The sequence below is a fragment of the Nyctereutes procyonoides genome, unplaced genomic scaffold (assembly GCF_905146905.1).
Source record: "Nyctereutes procyonoides isolate TBG_1078 unplaced genomic scaffold, NYPRO_anot_genome, whole genome shotgun sequence".
In the NCBI taxonomy this organism is placed as follows: domain Eukaryota; kingdom Metazoa; phylum Chordata; class Mammalia; order Carnivora; family Canidae; genus Nyctereutes; species Nyctereutes procyonoides.
Window position 1 is genome coordinate 48,828,492 of NW_026575020.1, and position 23,993 is coordinate 48,852,484.

General features: G+C 38.6%; 1 protein-coding gene across 6 annotated transcripts in view; it reads left to right on the forward strand.

The window, feature by feature from the left end:
- Positions 1-23,993, forward strand: part of CEP112 (centrosomal protein 112) — a 400,471-nt gene that overhangs the window by 286,472 nt on the left and 90,006 nt on the right. For all 6 annotated transcript variants that reach the window (XM_055323886.1, XM_055323903.1, XM_055323913.1 and 3 more), the window contains one exon: positions 20,703-20,765. In XM_055323886.1, the coding sequence (XP_055179861.1) occupies positions 20,703-20,765 (63 nt within the window). The remainder of the gene's footprint in view (positions 1-20,702; positions 20,766-23,993) is intronic.

Consider the following 23,993-nt stretch of genomic DNA (forward strand, 5'->3'; position numbering starts at 1 on the left):
GATTTTAGTGGCTTTAGATTCTGAATCAATTAACTTCAGCTTTTCCAAACAAGAGACAGTAAAACTACCTGGAATTTTTCCAAGTTCTGTTCTGAGATTATAGTACTGGAGAGTTGAGTGTTATGACAACCCACCAGTATTAAGCATGTCGAGAAGCTGGTTTAGAGCGTGAACAAGGTTATATGCAAATCTAAATGAAATTTAATAGAATATAGGCTAACATCAAATGCCCTTTAGAACCTGGGTCTGCTGTGGATTTAGACTGTGTGAGTCCAATAGCCTACACAGGAACAACATTGAGTTTTTGTACGTACAAAGTGGAAAATCAGATTGTGATCCACAGTGGATGTCAACAAGTTAGATGCACCTCGTGGATGGTTTCACAAGAAGTGGTTAAGTACTCTTGGGAGTTAGCTGACCAGCCAGCCTTTCCAAGCAATAGACCAATCTAGATAAGAATATTTCATCCAAATGTCTGTTAGAAGACAGTAAGTTTCAAATTTGAGTATGTAATATATAATTTACCTTTTATAACTAAATGTCCCGGAGAGGTGATAAGGAGGTGAGTCCCCACTGATTGGGTCATAGGCTGACAAATACATAAAGATCCAAGAGGTGTAGGAGTCTGGGGGCATTTTGTTGAGAACCACAATGCTGGAAAACCAGTCAGAGGGACCTTGGAGCTCTGCCAACCCAGCCAGACCCCATTGCAGAGACTCCATATTCACACACCACCAGGCTGTCTCCAAGGGAGCTAGACAAGTGAGCTGTAAGCATCTCCCACTTATCCCTCTTTGGCCAGGAGCATGAGAGACCCTCAGACCCATCACCACCCCAAAATAGGAACTACCATGACCCCTCTACAAAGCAGTCTAAAAAATCCTGGAAATTTTGAGTTGAAAGAGACCTAAGAGCTGTCTGGTCTGACATTACCATCCCTGGAGGCACACTTATGTTTGGGGAGAGGGAATCTTAGAGAAGCTTCAGCCCTCACAATTTCAAACACAAGTCTTCATTTCAATAATTATATATACGGTGCCTAATTAGCTAATCTATGCTTTCAATATTATAACCAAATACAAATTTACTTTTTTTTAAGAGTCTCCTACTTTCCCACGTATGTGTTTATTCACTTATTTCAAATTCAGTGGAGAAATTTAGTCCTTTTCTTTGAGAAAGAAACATCAGTAGTGACTAGTCCTGCGTTGTTTTAATGAGAACAAAAGCAGAGTGTTCCAAAATTAGTTTCTTGCAGCTACAAAGCACATTGAGGGAATAAAAATTTCCTTCATTAAATACGTGAGGAAGAAAAAAGAATTGTTTTGAAGTTCTTATGATCAGCTTGTATCAGCTTCATTGTAAACTGATACTAAAGAGTCCCCATTATGATCTGTATATTTGGGTGCCAGAGGTTTTTTTTTTTCTTATGCTGAATTATTAAGTTCTGTCAGCTGCTGGGCTGTCATATAGAGATATAGTAAATCACATTATATTTTGTCATGGATTACACAGAGCAATAAATTTGGGAATAAAGATCAAAGTAGTTCCACAATCACATCTGAGTGTAGGAGGGATGTTTAACTTGTAGGAAACTGATTTAGGTGAAGTTGTTGCTGTCCTTGTGTGAATTCGAAATGAATTTGGATATTTGGTTGAAAATGAATGAGGATCAAATCCCAAAATGACTTTGAGTTTTTGTATTTAGTTCAGAGAAGTTAATGCTAACACCTAGCTGCGTGACTTGAATTAGATAAATACAAGCTGAGAGGGGAAGACTGTGAAAACTGGTATTTATGTATTTTAATTGCTTTCATGACCAAACAGTGTACTCCTCTCTTTTTTTATTTGGGGTGTTAGGGGACGATGCAATTAGTTAAATGCTCTCATAGTAATACCGTCTGACTCCTTGGAACTGACTATTTGCTTTTCACTACATTTAAAGCCATTAAAAGTAAGCCAGCTTAAGATCACTGAGCAACCTTGATTATTTAGATCTTGATGGTTATTATCTTTGTTCTGTGTTACCATAGCAACTCTTTGGGGGTTATCAAAGTTGAAGATATTCATTTATTTAAAACAACCAGCCTCAACTTGTTGGGTGCTTTTCACAGAAAGGTTACAGTAGAAATGAGATAATATGCAGAAGTATAAGCAGAAATTATCTGCTTTATAAATTATTGTTTTTTATTTAGGAAAGGACTGTCAGTCAAATCCTCAATTAGCTGGAGTACTGGTTCCCCAACTTGGCTGATTATCAGAAGCAATGGGAGAGTCTTTAATATAGATTCCTGGGCCATGAGATCCTGGAGATTCTGATTCAGTATGTTTAGGATCTCAAATAACATTTTCTCCTCTCTGATATAATTTCTCTTACTTTCTTTGTTGTAATCCTATTTGGGGAAATATTTTTCAACGCTCTAACCTATTTACAGATATGTAAGCCATGCAAAATTATTTCTCAAGATTTTGGTTCTTTGTTTTTAGTCTGTCATCATGCTTTTACTAATTTTAATTGATTTTATTCATTAAATTGAATTCATTTTTATTAATTTTATTAATTAGATTTAATTAATTTTCCTTTTACAAAATCTAGAAGATTTTCCCTAATGCTATAATAAATCGGTCTGACAGCTGATGTAAACAGATCATCCCCAAAGGGTCATATGAGGATTAAGACCTCTCCATTCCAAATGGTAACAGAATAAAGTGTAATTGGAATATAGACAGGATGGCTTGTGGTTCTGATTTTTGTCCAAAGGAAAAAAAAGCCAGTTGATGAGTGCGTGCATCAGATATCTCTCCCCAAGAGAGCGTTCAACTAAGAAGGAAGATTTAGCAGTGGTGCTACGAAGACCTAGTTGGAAGAAACTGAACAATTTGAAGAACTCAGTATCTGTAAAAGGATGGAGGGACACCCTTCAACACTAGATCGTGGAGATTTTACCTAACAGGCCTCAGACTCTTCTAACACACTTTTCCTCATGTCTTCTGATGGTGCTGTAATGCCCCGTAAGTCTAATACTCTCAGATTGGCACCACTATTTTAGAGGATCTCCATGAAAAACCAAAGTCAAGTAGAGCTTTCAGAGAAAGATCTGATCCCATATGCTTGCTACTACCTTTTTTTTTAAAGATTTTATTTATTTATTCATGAGACACACACACACACACACACACAGAGAGAGAGATACACAGGCAAAGGGAGAAGTAGGCTCCACGCATGGAGCCCAACGTGGCAGCCCGACATTGGACTCAATCTCGGGTTTCCAGGATCGCCCTGGGCTGAAGGCAGCGGTAAACCGCTGAGCCACCTGGGCTGCCCGCGTGCTACTACTTCTGTGCAAGGGATCAAAGGAGCCAATGGTACTACTTCATATCCACTAGGATGGCTACAATCAAAAAAAAAGAATAGCAAATTTTATCAAGGATGTGAAGAAATTAGAACCCTCATACTTTGCTGGTGGGAATGAAAAATGGTGCAGCCACTTAGGAAGATAGTTTGGCAGTTCCTTAAAAAGTTTAACCTAGTTACCATATGACGTAGCAATCCCACTCCTACCTAGGAGCTTGAGACCTGCAATTTTAGAATCTCCATGATCTTCTCTTGAAGAAGATCTTTGAAAATATATTTCCCCTCCAAAAATACATGATGAAATGTTTACAACAAGGACCTAGAGTTTTGTATGCTCAGCTTCCTTGTAAAGTAACTTCTGTCTTGTTTCCACTTTATCCATTGGTTATTTACAATAGCCAAGAAGTGGAAACAACTCAAATGTTTATCAACTGATGGATGGATAAACAAAAATATGGTGTATCCATGCAATGGAACATTATTTGACAGTGAAAAGGAATGAAGTACTGATCTGTGCTGCAACATAGATAAACCTTGAAGACGTACTATGTGAAAGAAGCCAGCCACAAAGGGCACATGTCGTTTGATGCCTTTTATATAAATATCCACAATAGGAAAATCCGTAGAGACAGAAAAGAGGTTACTAGTTGTCAGTGACTTGGGAGAGGGGAAAATGAGAAGTAACTGCTAAAGGGTGTGAGCTTTCTTTCTTTCTTTCTTTCTTCTTTTTCTTTCTTTCAAGATTTATGTATTTTAGAGAGAAAGGAGGAAAGAGGAAAGCTGAGGGAGAAGCAGAGGCAGAGGTTAGATAAGCAGACTCCCTGCTGAGTGGAGATTCCCAAGGTGGGGCTCAATCCCAGGACTCCACTGATCATGACCTGAGCTGAAATCAAGAGTTGGATGCTCAACTGACTGAGCCACCCAGGCACCCCTGGTGTGAGGTTTCTTTTTGAGGTTACAAAAATGTTCTGGAAGTTCATAATGGTCTTCAATATACAGCTTCTCTGAATATACTAAAAACCACAAATTGTATAGATTAGAAGTGTGAACTTTATGATATATGAATTATGTCTTACTAAATCTGCTATTAAACATAGAAGTCTGACAATGCTAAGTAGGGTTGAAAGTGTGGAACAAAAAGAACACTTATATACTGTGGTGAGACTAAAATGTTGATGGCATTATCCTTTAAAGTTGAACATTTGATTTATGAACCATCAATTCAGCTCCTTAGCATATGCTTAGGAACTCACAAATATGCACCAGAAGACATGTACAGGAATGCTCATATCAGCATAGTTCATGGAAGAAAAAAACGAAAAGCGCACATGCCTGTTACCAAGAAAGAATCATTTTGATCTGTTCACACAATTGAATATTCTAAAGCAGTGACCATGAAGGAAATACAGCTTCAAATGAAACATCATGAATGAATTTAAAAGAAAAACACGTGAGAAACAGCAAGTTTCAGGAAATTACACAAAGCATGATTATGTTTGTAAAAGGCAAAAAAATTAGTAAGACCATTATGTTAGAGATACTTCCATATATAGTATTTTAAAGCAAGGCAATAAATAAAATTTAGGGTAGTGGTTAATTCTCGGGAGGAATTTAGAGGATACAGTAGGGTGGGAGGAATCACTGGTGTTTGCAAAAGCTAGATGTTAAGTGATATGGTTGTTTTAGGAGGGTTCTTTATCATCTTTCATAAATGTGCTGAATATTCTTTTGTATGTGTCAATTATAAAATTTAAAGAGTTACAAATAAAAATTATTAGCAGTGTCAAAAGCAGCAAAGCACCCCATTTTTTAGGACATGTCAGGAAAAAAATTGCTTCCCCAGTAAAGAATCTGAAACAAGCAGTTATTTTCAAGGACCCAAAGTAAAAGAATGAACAAGAGTAGCAAGAATTGACTGCAAAAGACTGATTTTGACAGCTGACTTTTCCAATAGCCTGATCCTACAGTTTTGTATGCTCAGCTCTCTCATAAAGTAACTTATATCTTGTTTCCACTTTATCCATCAAAAAATTCAGACATGCATTAGACCTCAACATTACTCAACTAGTTCACCTCCAAGATCTCAGCCCATCAGGTTCTCCTTTTGATCACTGTTGCCTTACCTTTTATTTTTCCCGTTCCCTCACGCATAAAGAACCTGGTCTTTATCCTCATTCCAGTGCTTACTCACCACTCTCTGATCCCTTGCCATCTTGAACTTCCACCATTCCTATGTTGCTAAACCTCAGTCCTGTTTAATCTTTATTGTCCACTTTATCTGAACATTATAAAATAATGCCCAGGAAAGTTCAACAATTTGCCCATGGTCACACCAGCCAGGTTGGTTTAACTTCAAAGCTTGTGCTCTTAACCACCATGCTCTACTGCTTACTGTTTGGCAACAGTTGTTGGAATAGTCAATCAAAGTAACTTGAGTTGATGAAAAAGATCGTTTTTGAAGTATTTGAGGGTCTGGGTGATGGGAAATTCACCTACACAGCAACAAAACCAACTGAAGACCTTATGTGTGCAGACGGAGTGGAGGATAAGACATGTTTGTTTGTTTGTTTTTTTGTTGTTGTTGTTAAGATTTTATTTGAGAGAGAGAGGGAGAGAGAGCAGGAGTGAGGGGAGGGACAGAGGGAGAGGAAGAAGCAGACTCCTTGCTGAGTGAAGAGCCAGGACCCTGAGATCATGCCCTGAGCTGACGGCAGATACTTAGCTTAACCAACTGAGCCATCCAGGTACCCTGGGACATGTTTTATATAGGCACCATAATGATTGTTGTCAACTATATTGAGATAGAATTACCATAAATTTTTACCATAAATAAATTACCAATTTATTTAAAAATAATGTTCAAAATAAATTGGTGTGGTAATTCTATCTCAATATAGATAACCCTGGAAAGCTGGATAAGCGCTAACTCATCTTTAATTAGGAAGATCCAATGACCACATTTAAGAATGTTCTTGAACATCTATTCCAAACTTCCAAATTATCCGGTAAAGAAAATAGAGATTTTGTTAAGTATTGTGATTTATATTGAACTGCCTATGAATCTAACATAGCAACTTCCTGTAAGTGTATTATTTCATAAGCTTTCCAATTAATATCCATTACATTCTTTTTTTCTTATACAAATGAGCCAAAAAGTAGAAAAATTTACAAAACAATAAGCAAAATAATAATGGGATTTATGAGTATGACAAATCAGGACTTCTAACTCCCAGATTCAAAGCTTATTTGAAATAATTTATTACTTGACCAACAATTCAATTAACATCATTTAGTCATTGGACGATATCACCATGTTTCAATGTCTAAAGTCATATATTTGAGATCTTCATTCTGCTTCCTAAAAGTACTATACCAACAAATGTGCCACTCATATGTAAATATATTAAGTGAATTTAAAATATATATTATGTATGTTATAATTTGTTATATATAGTAGTCATTTTTCTTTAACTTTTGTCAAATCATGCAACCTTAGATTTCATTGTAAAGCATAACAGTAACAAAGGCATAAAAATATTATAGAAGGTAGAGATTCTTAAAAAAAATTAATTGGCCCCATTTACATTTGGTCTTTGATGATAAATTCTTTTTTGCACATCAGAGAATAGTTGCTTCTTCCCTAGAGCAAAGTAAAGTTTTTTTTTCTCCTTCATTCTCTTAAAGTTTGTGTTTCTGCCCAAGTAATAAATGAGTTTCAGTTTCTGTGGCCTCTGCTTCAGAGCATTCCTCTGAGGGTGAGCTTTTGAAATATGATTAGATCTTAATTCTTTAACTATTTCCATAAGCTTGTTTCACAGTTTGCTTTCTTATTCAGTGAGTGGGGTGGAAATTCATGTAAATCTTATGTGATCATTTATGGGTGTTAGCCACATAAATACCTATGTTGCAATGGCAAGAAAATTAGTCCTTCTGAATTACAGTGACGGCAGAAAATCAACTGTCCCATGTTATTCTATAGGTTATCTGTCATTAAATGCACATTATTTAATGTAGACAGAGAATGTATTCAATACTAATTGGGCATGTTCAGAATTAGAGCCAGATTCAGGAATATGGGCACTTTTTTTGAGAATGGATCTGCCGATATTTACTAAGAACTCAAGAAATGGTAATATTGATAATGATACCACAGTCCTTTTCCAAAACTGTCTGGTTTCTTTCTTCCTTTATAGAGGATGTGGCTTCTCCCTGGAATTCTTACAAAATAGTTAGGCAGTGACAAAAACAAAACACTTGAAGTTCCTAATTACTTGATTCTGGTTCTGGGTAAAACAACTGCATAAAATGATTTTATCAGTTTTTTAGAAAGGAATTATGACTGAAGAGTCACTAAGTATGGAGCATTGACATCTGCAGGTCAAATGTTAATTCAAGCTTGGAAGGAGGGGGTTTAGGCCTCACACTCTGACACACTCACCACCTTAGCGGTATCAGGCACGGAACCAGGTTGTCCTCTATCTCTTGAATTACTACCATTCCTCTCATGGACATCTCCTTCCTAGAGAGGAGGCATGATGGCAAAGAGGATCTGAGCCAGATGCCATCAAAATCTCATCCCAGCCCTTAATAGTCATATACCTGAAATGGAAATAAATCTCAGGTCATGAACTCAGATGTGCCTATTTTGATGTAATCTCAATCTCTGTTTTGAGTCATCATGTGGCTGAATGGCCAATGGTTGGTACTTGTCCTTAGTTGCCTTAGATCTTGTTCTCCTCCTTGCCCAGGATAACATGTGAGTGCAAGGGCTCTATCATGCTATGGTGTGGTGGATGAGGCACAGGGCCCTCTGGTCCCAGTATGACCTGTCCACATAGACATTTACTGATATATCTGCTGCCCCCATGGATCTTTGGTAGTCAGATGATTTGGGTCACTTCTCTGTAACTCCTCCTTCCTCTTTGAAAGCCCCTCAGGCCTTGCATTCTCCTTGCTACATCCCATCTCAGATACCCAGGAGGTTTTATATCCGTCCTGCCTTGTGTCAGGGAGAGGAAACAGCACAGCAGTCTTGCTGGCCTGCGTAGACACACATGCCACACAGCCCAGTTCTGCTATGGCTCCAGTATATGTGCCAGTGTGGCTGGGAACTCAAGGTCCTGTAGCTCTGGCCTCTATCTGGCATGCGAGCAGAGGCCCCTCTGCAATTAGAGTAGCCCTATCTCTATGCGGGGGGTGGGGGGTGTATAGGACGCGAAACAAGGCCTTTCCTCAAGAACAGACTCCCCTTCACTTCATACCGTTTCTCCTGCTCCCAGGCTACAGAATCATTTTTAGTCTGGAGTAGAGAAGCAGTAGGGGAAGCAGACTGAGTAAAACCCACTGTGACCGACAGACTTCTGTGCCCCAAGTTGAGTGCCACTGGCCCAGGTTAGAGTCAAAAGCCAAAAACTGCCTCCTTTGTTTTTTCTCTACTTCTGCTGTGTCATCCTTCCTGGGAGGTAGTAAAGGTAGCATGCCAAACTGGGATGTGTTGGGGAATGGAAGAGAATACCAGGTTTAGGACTTCAGAAATATCCTAGTACCTGCAAGTATGTCCTATGTAAAAATCACTAAGATGTCAAACTGTTACTCTGGATGATAGGTTACAGGAAATCTTATATGTGTGTTATATACACATATAGCTCACATATTACAACTATTATTCAAAATATATTACTAAATGTTAAAACATTAATATGTACATTATTAAAATATATTATTAAATATGTACTGTACGTTATATATTAATATGTATTTTTAAATATATTAAAATATAACTTGAAATATATTTATATATTTTATATATAATTTTTATACATTCATATACAGAATATATATATTCTAGATAATTTTTATGTATTTACATAGAGAAGATTTATATATTCTACACTGTGTATTTGCTTTTTTTAAAAGATTTTATTTATTTATTCATGAGAGACACACAGAGAGAGAGGCAGAGACATAGGCAGAGGGAGAAGGTTCCCTGCAGGGAGCCTGATGCAGGACTCAATCCCAGGACCCCAGGATCTCAACCTGAGCCAAAGGCAGATGCTCAACCACTGAGCCACGCAGGCATCCCTGTATTTACTTTTTAAAAACAGCGTTATTGGGGCACCTGGGTGGCTCAGTCATTTAAGCAACTGCCTTCGGTTCAGGTCATGATCTGGGGTCCTGGGATTGAGCCCCGAGTTGGGCTCCCTGCTCAGTGGGAAGCCTGCTTCTCCCTCTGCCTATGTCATTTTTTTAAATGCACATTTTTAAATGTACAGAATTGTACAATTATCACCACACTCTATTTATTTTTATAATAAAAAATTTTGAATGTTTATTAAAATGGCCTCTTTTTACAATAAGAAGGTCATTGCTGAGTTGAGTGGAGGGGAGGGGATGGGATCAAATTCAGGCCAAAGATAAAGAATGAAGAGTCACCAAGCTGTTCAGCAAATATATCTGAACTAATGATTGAAAATGGGGACCAAGGACAGAGATTGCCTTTCCAACAAATGTGGCTGAGATGGAAGAAAAGCAAGCCTGACACTTCCCATGCTCCTGCAGGATTTTTCACCTATTACTCCTTCCATGGAATTTTCTTCTTTCTTTTCCAATTGGTTGATTCATTTTCATTACGAGCTGATCACCTCAAGCAGGTTTTTTACCTTTCTCTCTCTGGGTTTCGAGGTCTCTAAATGAGGATAATAATCGTGCCTACCTCACAGAGTTTTGGGGAGGGTTAAATCTGTTAATATGTGTAAAGCATTTAAACAATATGTGTCAGTAGAGTGAGAGCAAAATAAATACTGGTTGTTGTTTAGTTGTTGCTATCATCATCATCCTCATTATCTTCATCATCATTATCCTTTAATATTCATCTCCTTACAAAAGCCTTCTCCAATGTAAGATATCTCATAGTTTTCGCCTAATAACACCCTGTGCATAGCTCTTCTATGACATTTGTGGTGTATTTTATTTACTCACTTATTTGTCTCCTCCTCAACTGCATTAAATCATTACCATTACCATTGTAAACAAAGAGTGTCTGACACAGAGGAGGTACTCAAAGTAAATGTTTGTAAAACCATCACAGGGATATAGCAGGATTGCAGGCAGGCGGGTGTGTGTGTGTGTGTGTGTGTGTGTGTGTGTGTGTGTGTAAAATTAGCCTTTTAGAATCACATGGAAATGAGTCAATGTAGAAGAAAATATTGGTGTTGTGAAAGGGAAGGAGATTGGTGTATCAGACTCCTGATTGGTGGTAAGAGGTGGAATCCATGTTTTGGTGGAGAAACGTTGCTCCCTTAAGTTACCATTCTATCTTCTGGAAGAGTTTATGTGGAGTTGATATGATTTCTTCCAGAGATGTTTGATAGAATTCACTAGTGAAGCCATTTGGACCACACAGTAGTGTGTGTGTGTGTGTGTGTGTGTGTGTGCGCGCGCGTGTGTGTGATGTGTACATGTGCTTGTTTAATAGTTAGAGGGATATATGACTCTTTGAGTTTTCTATTCTTGCCTTACTTTTGGTAACTTGTATCATTTAAGAGACTTTCATGTTTTGTGTCAATTATCAAAAGTTTGGCAATGTTATTCATGTCTTCTATTGTCCTATTAATGTCTGTGGTATCTGACAGGGATGTCCCCTTTCTTTCCTGATACTGGTTAATTTGTGTCTTCTCTCAGTTGTTTTTCATCAGTCTACTAGAAGTTTATCATTTTTTTTTATCTCAGGGAACCAGCTTTTGGTTTCACTGATTTTTCTCTATTGGTTTTTATTTCCTATTTCATTGATTTATACCCTGGCATTTATTTTTTTCTTTCTTTTGCTTATTTTGTCTTTAATTTGCTATTCATTTTCAGGCTTCCTTACAGGAAGCTTATATCACTTACTTTAGATTTTCCTTCTTTGCTAATAAAATAATTCGAAGCTAAAAACTTCCCTGAAGCACTGATTTAGCTGCATTCCACAAATGCAATGCTTCCACTTTATTTGTTTTAAAGTATTTTCTAATTGTCCTTGTAAATTCTTCTTTGGCTCATAAAAATTAGGTGCATTGTTAGTTTTCTGAATATTTTGAGAATATCAGATACATATCTAGTATGGATTTCTTTTTTTTTTTTCTAGTATGGATTTCTAATTTAATTTCATTATGGTCAGAGAATATACTGTGTGTGATTTTAATCCTTTAAAAATTTATTAAAATTTTTGGTATGACTCAGAATATGGTGCCTGATTAATGGTCAGGTTGGTTGACAGCATTTTCAGATCATCTACCTCACTAATTGTCTACTTTTTCAATCAATTCTTGAGAGAAGAGGGTTGAAATTTCCTCATTTATAATTTGTGGATTTGTCTATTTCTCCTTTCAGGGCTGTTAGTCTTTGCCTCATATATTTTGAAGCTCTTGAAATTAGATACTACACATTAGGATTGTTCTCTTGTTTTTATGAATTAAATTTTTATCATTATTGGAATATTCCTCTTTTTTTCCGCTAAATTTCTTTGTTCTCAAATCCACTTTGATATTAGCATAGCCACCTCCCTTAGGATTACTTTTTGAATGGTACATCTTTATTCATCCTTTTACTTTTAACATGTTTTAAGTATGTAGTGTTTATTTTGAAAATACCATGTAGTTACATCTTCTTTTAGATCCAGTCTGACAATCTTTGTCATTTAGCTAAGATTTTTAAACTATTTATATTTAATATAATTATTGATATTGTTGGATTTTATTCTACTACTTTGCTATTTGTTTTCTGTTTGTCCCATCTTTTTTTCTTTTTTCTTTTCATGCCTTTTGTTGAATTCTTATTACTATTTCATTTTATTTCTACTATTGGCTTAGTAGATGTACCTTTTTCTTTCTTCCTTTTTTTTTGTGATATGGATCTTTAGCATATTAGTCTTTTCACATACTCCTAAGCCAGTTTATAATAAAATGTAAGTGCCTTCATAACAGTGTAGCTCCATTTTCCTATTTGTATCCTGGTTCTACATATATTATAAAGCCCCAAATATCCTTTTATTATATCTGCTTTTTGTTTAAAAAAAGGATTTATTTATTCATTTTGGTGAGATAGAAAGAGCACATTAGTGGGGTGAGGGGCAGAGGGAGGGGAAGAGGGAGTCTCAACCAGATTCCACACCCACCTTGGACCCTGATGTGGGGCTCAGTCCCAGGACCCTGAGATCATGACCTGAGCCAAAATCAAGAGTCAGCTGATTAACTGACTGAGCCACCCAGTTGCCCTTATTATTTCTGCTTTTCAAAGTACATTTTCTTTCAAGGAAATTTTAAGAGGCGAAAACAAGATAATTGATATTTACATACTTATTTTCTATGTACAGTGTTCTTTATTCTTTAAGTTGGTCTAGGTTTGCATTTGGTACCATTTTCACTCTGCCTGAACAACTTCCTTGCCTGTGGTTCATGTCTGCTGGTGACAGATTTTTGTTTGAAGATGTCTGTAGCTTATCTTTAGTTTTAAAGGATATTTTTACTAAATACACAATTCTAGATTGACAGATTTTTTTTCTTTCATCACTTTAAAGATTCTTTATGTTATCTTCTGACTAGAATAGTTTCAGATGAGAAATCCTCAGTCATTCTTATCTTTGAAATGCATCTGCCTTCTCTGGCTGCTTTTAAGATGTTATCTTTAGTTCTATTCTTGCCATTTGATTATGATTTATCTTGATGTGGTTTTCTTTGTGTTTATCTTTTTTGTTCCTTGGTCTTCTTCCACTGGTGGGTTTACAGTTTTCTTCATCATGCAAAATCTGTAGCTATTGTGTTTTCAAATATTTTCACAAACCTTTCTCCTTCTGATATACAATTAGACATTTGTTAGATGATGTGATATGGTCTCATACATTACTGAGATTATTCATTAAATTTGGTCTTTTGTCTTTCTAGCAGTCATTTGGATACTTGGATACTTAAAACGCTTTTTCTTCACATTCACTGATCTTTTCCCCCATTGTACCAAATCTGTTGTTAATCACATCCAGTGAAATTTTCCTTTCAGATAATGTATTGCTCTCTGCCCTAGGCTATTTAAGTTTTTTTTTCTTATATCTTCCATTTCTCTCCTCATTATGCTTATTTTTTGTTTAAATATTTAGGTATGCTTTTAATGTTATTGTAAAAACATAGTAGTAGTCTTTGTCTACTGATTCCACCATCTCTGTCATTTCTGAGACAAACTCTGTTGCTAATTTTTCTACTGCTTGTGGCTCCCATATTCCTGCTTCTTCTCATGCCTCCTTTTATTGAATGCTGGGCATTATAAAATTTATATTATTGAATGCTGGATTTTCTTTCTTCTTTTAAAAAACATTGGGTTTTGTTTAGAAAATAGTTACTTGTCAATGACCAGTTTGATCCATTTGAAACTTATTTTTAAACTTTGTTAGAGCAGATTTAAAGTTGACTTGACTCTAAGGCTAGTTTAACTCTGTGACTAAGTGTGACCTTCCTGAATTTTCTATGAGAACCATTCATTCTGGCAGGTCAGAAGTCAAATATCCCTCAGCTTTCAATAAACTTAGGATATTGTTTATCTTAAATATCACTGGTCCCTTTTTACTTGGCCTTGTAGAACTTTACCCTATACACGCACATGTGTCTCAGGATCAGCAGCAGACTCTAAGGGAACCCATGTCAGTGTCTGGAGCTCGTTCTTTCCATAGCTCCCTCCTGTCTAGTGCTCTGGTCCCACAAATTCCAACTGCCTCCCAAACTCCAGTCTTTGTCTTCTCAGTTCACAGTCCCATTCTGCTGCCCTTTGATTCCCTTGCCTATGTTCAGACGGAGATGTCCCTCCAGGAAAAGAGCAGGGGTGATTTAGGAGGGTTTACCTCACTTGTTTCCCCTTTCTTCACAGGATCACAGTCCTGTACCTCTTCTTTCTCAATATTCCTAAAATAGTCCCCTGTATTTTGCCCAGTTTTCTAGCTGTTGACAATAGCAGATTAAGTATGGTCCCAGTTACTCCATGATGGCCCAAGTAGAAATCATGAATTTTTCTTATGCTTCACAAATTTATACCTTTATTTTGAGGTAAAATATAGACAATTTCAAGTTTGAAAGTTCTCTAAGTATTTTAAATTATGTTCAAATATATTCTATGAATTCTCTGAATATTTTTCTGTTTTTAAGGGAGTGCACAGTTATATATTAGCATCTGGCACCAACTGGCTGTAACTGTACTCAGAGTGTTCAGAAGCTTCAAATGGATGCCTACAAAGCTTTTGAGTAGGAAATAACTGCATAATAATCTGAGCTTAAGGCTATGTTTCAAGACTCCGGGAAACATCCTTTTTTTTTAATACTAAAAACAAATATTTAATTCAGAAACTAATGCTGTTATACTTTAAGGAAATTTATCTTTATAAGATTTGAGCTTGCCTTAAATATAAGTATTCTAGAGGAGTCTCCTAATTTTCCTCTAAATTTACCTTCCTGGAAATAGAAATGCCTGAACTTTCACCAATTATAAGAAATGGAAAATAAAGAAATGAAAGACTTTTTTGAATGAAGACATAATGCAAAGTACCCTGCAAGAAGAAAGTGGTGTATTAGGATGACTAAGCACATTGACGACTTTCTAAAAATTTATTTCTTTCCACTAGAGTTTGAACCCAAAATTTTGATGGGAATTACATAGAGAAAGTGAGTCAACACATTGGCGGCTTTTTAACAAGGAAGAATGATCTGAAAAAGAGGCCCTAGAAAAGCAAGGGGGGAACTAAGTGCTTGGTGGAGGGTGGAGGGTGGAGGGCATGACCAGCCATAATGGGAGCAGTTAGGAAGAGCCAGAGATTAAAACAACAGCCACGACAAAACAAAACTTTTTCACTTCAAAATTATGATTTTGCTCTCATATGTTATTCTACATTTATTCCGCCTATGCAGATGTTTGTAAATTGCTGCTATATAGTAATGATAGCTATAAAAATAAGACTCAGATTAAAATAACCGTAACTTGATTTAATGTATGGAAATGTACAGTCAGTACCATCCTGAGAATAAAATTATTCAAGACATGTTTTAGAGACAGTTTGCATGATAAATTCGCTGTAAATTTTGAACCGTACTAGACAGGAGCCTTTTTTTTTTTTCTTTTGAGAGGGGGAGAGAGCATGTGGGTGGAGGAGGGAAGGAGAGAGGCAGAGGGAAAGAGAGACTGAAGCAGGCCACACACCAAGCACAGAGCCCGACTTGGGGCTCAATCTCATGACCCTGAGATCCTGACCTGAACCAAAATGAAGAGCTGGAGACTTAACCAACTAAGCCAAGTGCCCATAAATCAAAGCTTTTTAGGTTTTTTTGAGAAGTTCAGAAATTCAGGTTGTTGTGACTTAGATTCAAATATATAATAAAAACTCGAAGGTTGATAAATTAATTTTATTTTTTTAGTCACTGTTATTATTCTCCACAATATTGATTCTGTTCTATTTAGTTATTGGCAAGTTCCAAAGGTATGCATATATACCAGCTGGCCTCACTTTATTTTTATTTATTTGTTTGTTTTTTTGTTTATTTATTTTAGAGAGAACATGAGGGGGGGAGGGGCGGAGGGGACAGAGAGAATCTCAAGCAGACTCCCCGCCAAGCATGGAGCCCTATGTGGGACTCAGTCTCAGGACCCTGAGATCATGACCTGAGCCAAAATCAAGAGTTAGCCATTTGACCGACTGAGCTGGCCTCACTTTAAATCTGACATTAGTGATTTGAAGTGGGTCCCAATGCTTCCTGGAGGCCCATACTTCATTCCTTGGTCCTTTCCCTTTCCCGCTTTCCTAGCTGACCATCCATACCCTTCCCTCCCACCTCGAATCTTCCACCAGTCTCTTCTACCATCCTCATGCTTTGCTATGAATCTTTCCCCCTGCTTCCTGGAGAAGGTGAGAGCGAGCACAGCTTGCTCCCACTGGTACTGTGACTTCCCCACACTCCTAGCCGAGGCCCTCTTCTCCCCTGTGCTCTAGATCCTATTCCCTCTCCTTTACTCAAGAACACGTCTTCTCCAAATCTCTGGCAGCACTGAGTTTTTCCTCTCTCCTGCCAACTCTTTCCCATCAGCCTGCACGCATGCTGTTAGTTGTCTCATGGTACAAAAAGCCAAACAAAACAAGTCAGACCTTTCTTTACCCACTTCCCCCTGCAGCTTCCAGCCCATTCCTCTCCTTCCCCTTGTGACCGAACTCTGAACAACGTGTCTGTATCTGCTCCACCAGCTCCCCTTCTCTTGAGCTTCTGTATGACACTGCAACTGCTTGTGTTCAAATCATCAACATCCCCCACAGGCTAAGCCATGTACTTATTTTTCAGCCCTCATTGCATGTGACCTCTCTCTGTGTAGCATCTGACACAGGTGGAATAGCCCTTGAAACACTTTCTTCACTTGGCTTCAGGATTGCATATTATCTTGATTTCTTATCTCTCTGGCCATTACTTCTGTTTGCTTCTCTCCTCATCTCCAGCCTCCTGACATTTGCAGGCTCAGAGCTCAGTATTTAATGTACACTCAGTGCCTTGAGAGCTCATCCAGGAGCCTCGTTCTCTGTACCACTTATATACTGGTGATGTCTGAATTTATACTTTGAACCTACATCTCTCCCCTGAACTCCAGACTTGAATATCCAAATATTCGCCTCAACACAGATGTTTGATAGGCATCTCCACGCCTAATGTGTCTGAAACCGATCTCTTCATCTTCCCCCCCAAAACCTGTTCCACCCATACTTTTTCTGATGTAAGGTAATGACAACCCCGCTCTTCTAGTTGCTTGGGAGAAAATTCTTGAAGTCATCTTTGGTTTATCTCTTTTTATCATACAGCATATCCAGTTGGCTCTACTTTCAAATCTTTCAAAGAATCTGACCACTTCTCACCACATCCTCTTTTATATCCTGCATTATTTTTGACAGCCTCCCAACTGGCTTCTCTGCTGGGTTCTTGCCCCAAACAGGAGCTAGAGTAATCCTATGACTACTTAAGTTAAATCATGTCACTCCTGTACTGAAACTTTTTCAGTGACTCTCCATTTCACTCATTCTAAAAGCCACATTCTGTACAGTTGCCTACAACACCATGAAGGATCTGGCTCCTCATTCTCTCTCAGCCCTTATCCAAGGAAGACTTTGCTCACTGACCCAACCACACTGGCCCCCTCACTGTGCCTTGAACATGCCAGGCATGCCTCTGCCTCGGGGCTTTTATAACTGGCCCCCTCTCTGCCCAAAGTGCTCTTTCCCTAGAGGCCACCATGGCTCCTTCATCTCCTACAGGTCTGGACTCACATATCATATCTGTTCCATGAGGCTTTCCCTAACTCCCACATTCTTAAAACTGTAAACTACCCCCACCTTCCATCACTTCTCATCTCTTCCCTGCTTCAGTCTCTCCATAGCAGTTACACCATCTATAATGTTGTCACTTCTGTAAGTTATTTCATTTACTCACTAGGATAGAATTGCCATAAAGGTCGGGAGGGATATTTGTCTGTTTTATTCACTGCACTAGTCCCAGTGGCCTGGAATGGATGAATGAATTAGATGGTTTGCAAAGGCAGTTACATGAGTTTGTGGGATTCTGACCCAGGCTGTCCTGCACAAACCAGCATCTCTGCCTCCAACTTTTTTAGGGAAGATAATTTAATTTTTATGGCACTGTAATTTTTACATTTTCTAGTGAGTAAATATTTTAAAAGCACTTAGAGCAGTGCCTAGCACATGGTGAGAGCTCTGTAGGTGTTTATTAAATAGGCAAAAAATACTTTCTCAAGCATTTTGTGATTTAGAAAATATTGGTGGAATGCGAACCAGGACAAACCTCAAGAAGTCTAGAGTGGCCTTAATTCTCTGATGGAGAGTGCTTTATTATAGAGGTAGAGTAGAATCTGATGGCTTAAGAGAAACAATAGTAATAGTCACAGGCCCTCTCTAGTCTGAAAAAAATAAAACTACCCCAGTGTATTCAGTGGGGCCATAGATGCAGAGAGATTTATGGAATAGACTCTCAGGAATTGCTTTTGAACTGAAGTCCATAAAACACATAGCTATTGTCTTAGCTCAGGTTCTATTACAAAACGCCATCACCTGAGAGGTTTATCGAGGGCAGAAATTGATCCCTGGTAGTTCTGGAGGCTGGAAGTCTGAGCTCAGGGTGCCAGCATATTGAATTCTAGTGCAAGCCTTCTTCTGAGTTGGAGACTCCATCTTCCCATTGTATCCTCACAGGGCAGGAGCAGGCAAGCTCTGTAGAGGCTCTGTAAGAAGGCTTTTTAGAAGGGCACTAATCCCACCCATGAGGGGATACCACCTCATAACCTAATTACCCCCCACAGGCCTCACCTCACATTCCATCCCACTGGGATTAGGGTTTCCATGTCTGCCTCTGCCCCCACCCCTGGTTCTCTCTCTGGGGAGATGGAATGAGGGAGGGGACTCAGGTGTGGCTGGGGGCAAAATGAAATTGGGATTGTGCAAGAGTCAATCTGAACACGTAGACTCCCTTCTGTAAACACTGATGGCCAGATCTCTGCTGCCAGGAAGTGCGCTGGAGGATGCAGCTCTGGGCAAAATGGCCTGAGACAAATGTCCAGTCACGGGAAAGTCCAGGTCCTTCTAAGACACCCTGCGACAGGATGTCCACGCATCCCAAGCCTGCCTGTTTTAGAGGCCTCACTTTAAATACAAAAGATCACCAGACAGTTGAGAGAAGTTGCTAAAGGGAAAAACAGAGACAAAACTGGTTGGCAAAGCAAATATTTGCAAGGAACTCAGAAACAACACAGACACTCTAGAGAGCAATGTTTGTATGTGTGTGTGTGTGTGTGTGTGTGTGTGTACATATAGATACATCTTAAGTGCAGATGGATCTAATAACCTCAGCAGAGAGAGGTTTGCAATGTGCTCTACTGGTGGAGCCTCCATGCTCCACTGTGTGGGATTGAAGTGGCTCCATTGAGGGACGCCTGGGTGGCTCAGTGGTTGAGTGTTTGCCTTTGGCTCAGGGTGGGATCCTGGAATCTGGGATGAGGTCCTGCATCAGGCTCCCTGCGGGAAGCCTGCTTCTCCCTCTGCGTATGTCTCTGCCTCTCTCTGTCTTGTGTCTCTCATATAAATAAATATTAAAAAAAAAAGTGGCTCCATTGCTTCCTAGTTGTGTGGTGCTGAGCGAGTTACTTAACCTCTCTGTGCTTCCATTTCCTCACCTTAAAAAGGGGATCCATGATGCTACTCAGAGAACGACAACAACAAAATTACGAATAGAAGGGCAGTATTGTTTTTAATCCAATAGAAAGTTTAAATTAAAAGTTGAGAACTCACTGTGAAAGATCAAAAAGACAAAGAAATGGAAAATCGAAATAATGAGAAAAAAAGATGGTATACCTGAGCAGCCCAATGGCCATAGCTGCAGAGACAGACAGATGGACAGACGAGAGAGAAAGAGAGAGAGAGAGAGAATGAGCGAGCGCTGGGAACAGAGAGAGGAAACTTTTGAGAGTAATGACCAAAGCTCTTCTAGAAGCAGAGGGCACAGCTCAGATCGGAGGGCCTACTTGGCTTGCACAATCAATGAGAAGAAAGGCCCAGTCCAGGCGTGTCGCAGAGCCATTTCCGAGCACTCAGGATGCAGCGAGGCTCCCAGAAGCTTCCGGAGAGCAGGAAAGCAGGTCATGTGCGGAGGATGGGAACTTGAGTGGCAGAAGAGATAGTCGAGTTCTAAGTAATGCGGACGATTCTGGGAAGGTCACCCTCCTTCCAGGACATGAAAATGGTTTGATGTAGACACATTTGTCACTTTAAAAAAATAGTTCTTGTGTGTTAGGCAGACTGGGGGCTCATGTCTTCACTAGGTGAGTCTCAGAATCTATCTGCCTCTGTCCAGGAGCACCTAGTTCTTTCATCTTTCAACAATGGGGAAGAGGTTTAAGTTTACCTTTTCCTGTTTCTCCTGCCCCCACCCCCCTGCCCCTTGTTTCCTTTCTCTTCTCCTTTGATTCCTCTGCCATTCCCTACTTTACCTTCTGAACCCTCACACTCTTGCTAGGTCTATTTCTGTCTCTTCTTCTCGATTTCTCTTTCTCTCCACAGAAGTCTGTGTTTGTCTCATAATTGGCAGGAGAGATTTTTTTTTTTTTTTTTTTTTTGCTTTTGCTTTTTAAGTGATGAATAGTTGGCGTTAGATCAAAGACAAGCCCTGTGGTTTTCTGGCTGCCCCAGAAGGGCGGTGCAGCTGGCAGCCATCCCAGCTGCCTGGTGATAGGCATGTGGAAGAGATACCAAGCTCACAGGTCACTGTGTGTGTGTGTGTGTTCATGTACGTGTGTTTTTCAGGCCAACAGCAGGCTGAAGCAGATTGAGAAGGAATACACTCAGAAGCTTGCCAAATCTTCACAGGTAAGAATGTTGAAAGAAAAAAAAAAAAAAGCAAAACCAAAACAAACCAAAAAGAAACCTATACATAAAAAGCATTTGTACTTTCAAGTTAAACCTCATTCTCTTCAGTGTCTTTAAGGGTTACTATCCTATTTGCAGTGGGTACGTGGGTAAATAATATATACTTTTAATACTTTGGCCTTATGAAAAGATTTTTTTAATTAGGCATATTGAACCATTTGAACTAACATACACACATCCCCACACACACATACTCAGATGTTGTAAAACCAGCCAGTGCGCTTGAACAAGCCCAGGCTGCAACATATTTCACAAGGGCGGGAAATACACACCTACATTTGTGATGTAAGCAGTTTGATACCATCTGTGCTTTTTTGCAATATTCCATTTAGTTGTACCTAAGGACTGCTTAAAAGTAAAATTCAAAATGATAAATGTCCTGGGTTAAATTAGCCACTGAACTGTTGACTTCTTTTGGGGAAAAGAAGAATCATAAGTCCCTGCATTCATATCTTGCTTCATGTTGTTGCTATCATAGTTTTAGTAGAAGGCCAATAATTGAATGCTTGTCTCAACTTGACGTGTGATGCTTAAAATACTTTTTCTGTCTAAGTTGTTATAATAATATCCTAAAGTATCATTCAGGGAATCCCAAGCATTCCTTCGTTTTAGGAGTAATTCTAGAATAAAAAAATACAAATTTTCATTGTATAGATGGAGAGGTTAAGCCATTCATTTTTGTGGGCATCACGTGTAATGATTTTAAAAATCAGCACTTCACAGTATTTTTGCATATACACGGTGATATGTGGCCATGAACTGAAATTTATGTGCTATTTTATAAGTTACCACACAGTGGTCATAACAGTAACACAACAAAGTAACAGTAATAAAATCAGGAATTTTATGGGGCACGAACCATTTTGACTCAGTGTTCATTCATGATAACTCTCAGTTAGGAACTGTTCTTGGCTCCATTTTCCCATTGAGGAAACTGAGGCTTAGGGAACTGAGCTCACACTTGAGACTCAGATTGCTGAGGTCACATGGGTTAGCAAGTAACTATACCGGGACCCCTCCTGGATCAGATTGGAGAACAGAAGCTCACAGTCTGACACCACTGGCCTGGCTCAGTCCCTCTCGTTTTTCATATAGCAGAACTCTGGTGATAACTCTCATAAAATGTCTTTGGTTATACAATTATTTCTAAAATGTGCATATGCCATGTAATGTACATCCCACTTGGAAAGCCAAATGTCTTTGTCTGAGTGAAGACTTACATGTACTTATTTCAAAGATGATGATTAGGTCTTGATTGCCATTATTCCAGGCCTTCTTTGAAGAAGGAACATGGGGAAATATTCTTTTTTAATCACTGGAGAAGATTCTTATAATCAGAAGAAATATTATTGCTCCAGTAGTTCCAGTTTAAACTAAGGCGTGAAGAATCCCCAACTGGCATACCCTTATGTCCTGCCTATTTTGCGTTATGTTAAATGGGGGAGGCAGACCGAAAGTGAGATAGAAGATAGCTAGTAAAAATGCTTAAATAATGAGAGTGTAAACAGGAGTATTTAAGTTTATCTAAAGGAATGTGTGAAGCAGCCTGATTAGTTCATATTAAAGCAAATTAAATGTAAGTTAATGCGGAAGAAAGCCTAAGCTTTGGAGTCCAGCAGAATTTGAATACCAGCCCTACTACTTATATGACCTTGAGCAAGTTACTTGCACTCTCTGGAATTCAGTTTCCTCATTTGCAAAATAAGGGAGTAGTACTTACCTCAGAAGCTAGTTTTAAGTATTAAGTAATGTAATGCAAAAAAAGTGCTTAGTACAGAGTGCTTAGTACACAGCAAAGCACTTAATAACTGTTAGCTCGAATGGCAGCAGGATTAAAATGGGAATAGAGACAAGAAAGGAGAGAGCAAAGAATAAAAAAAGATATGGAAAGAGCAAGAAATTATTTTTAATTTATTTTTGGGTGTTCCAGAACTGATCAAATCCCCCCCCCCCCAATTTGAGAGGCAGGGAATTGCTAAATATTTTCCCAAGTAAAGATGTGAAAGAAGCAGGAGGAGGAGGAGGAAAAGCCAATTAGTGACAACGATCATGTCCCATAGCCATCATTTCATACATCAAAGGACAGTGCAACACCAGAAGAGAAAAAAATATATTTGAAATAGTATAATAACATAATAAAAGATGGTCCATCCTCCTCATAAAGGGTGGGCTGACAAGCTTACATTGATAATATTTGGTTTCCCCACCTCTAAATACATGTAAATATTTGCATGTACATAAATAGATGTGTATGTTTGTATCTGTGTCCTGACATTTGGGAACATTGATCTTCAGTCCAGTCAGTTTAAAGAAACAGATAATTTGAAAATGAGCATTACAAACAGAACCATAGACTGACTTTTTCTGTTTTCCAGTGATAGTTTGCTGGAATCGCTAACTCGTATCTAAGCTGAGGACAATGCCAGAAGCAAAGTTGCTTAACTGTCTCTCAGGTTTAAAAAAAAAAAAAAAAAAGAGGAGGGGCAGCCCTGGTGGCCCAGCGGTTTAGCGCCGCCTTCAGCCTGGGGTGTGATCCTGGAGACCGGGATCAAGTCCCGCTTCGGCCTCCCTGCATGGAGCCTGCTTCTCCCTCTGCCTGTGTCTCTGCCTCTGTCTCTGTTTCTGTTGTGAATAAATAAAATCTTAAAAAAAAAAAAAAGAAAGAAATCCCTCTCTTTTTTCTCTTAAAAAATTTTGTTTTAAGTAATATGATGAATGCATTGGTATCTAGATCATCAGCTTGAATTTGGAAAATATTTTAAATATTTTCCTCCCTTAAAGAAGTTACTTAATCTTTTAAGATTTTATCAAGCTTTTAAGATCTAATGGACCATTAAAACTAAACCCATGGCATACCTAGAATTGTGCCCCTTCTGGGTCTCTCAACGTTCATCCTGATGGCAATGTGTGCATTATCTCTGGGCACACCCCCAAATATAATTTCCATCAGAATCATATATTTGTTCTTTTTGTCTTAATATGACATGGTCACCTTGCCTTTTCAATGTTAGCGCAGTTGTTCCCATTCAGCTGACTCACCTGGTGGCCATTTTTCAGAGAAAGATATTGCCATGTGGCAAGAATACAGGTAGTTGTGGACAAGACTAGAGATGGAATACAGGTAGAGCTTGCCCCCTGCCAAGAGCCTGGCTGCCCGCCCCCCACCCA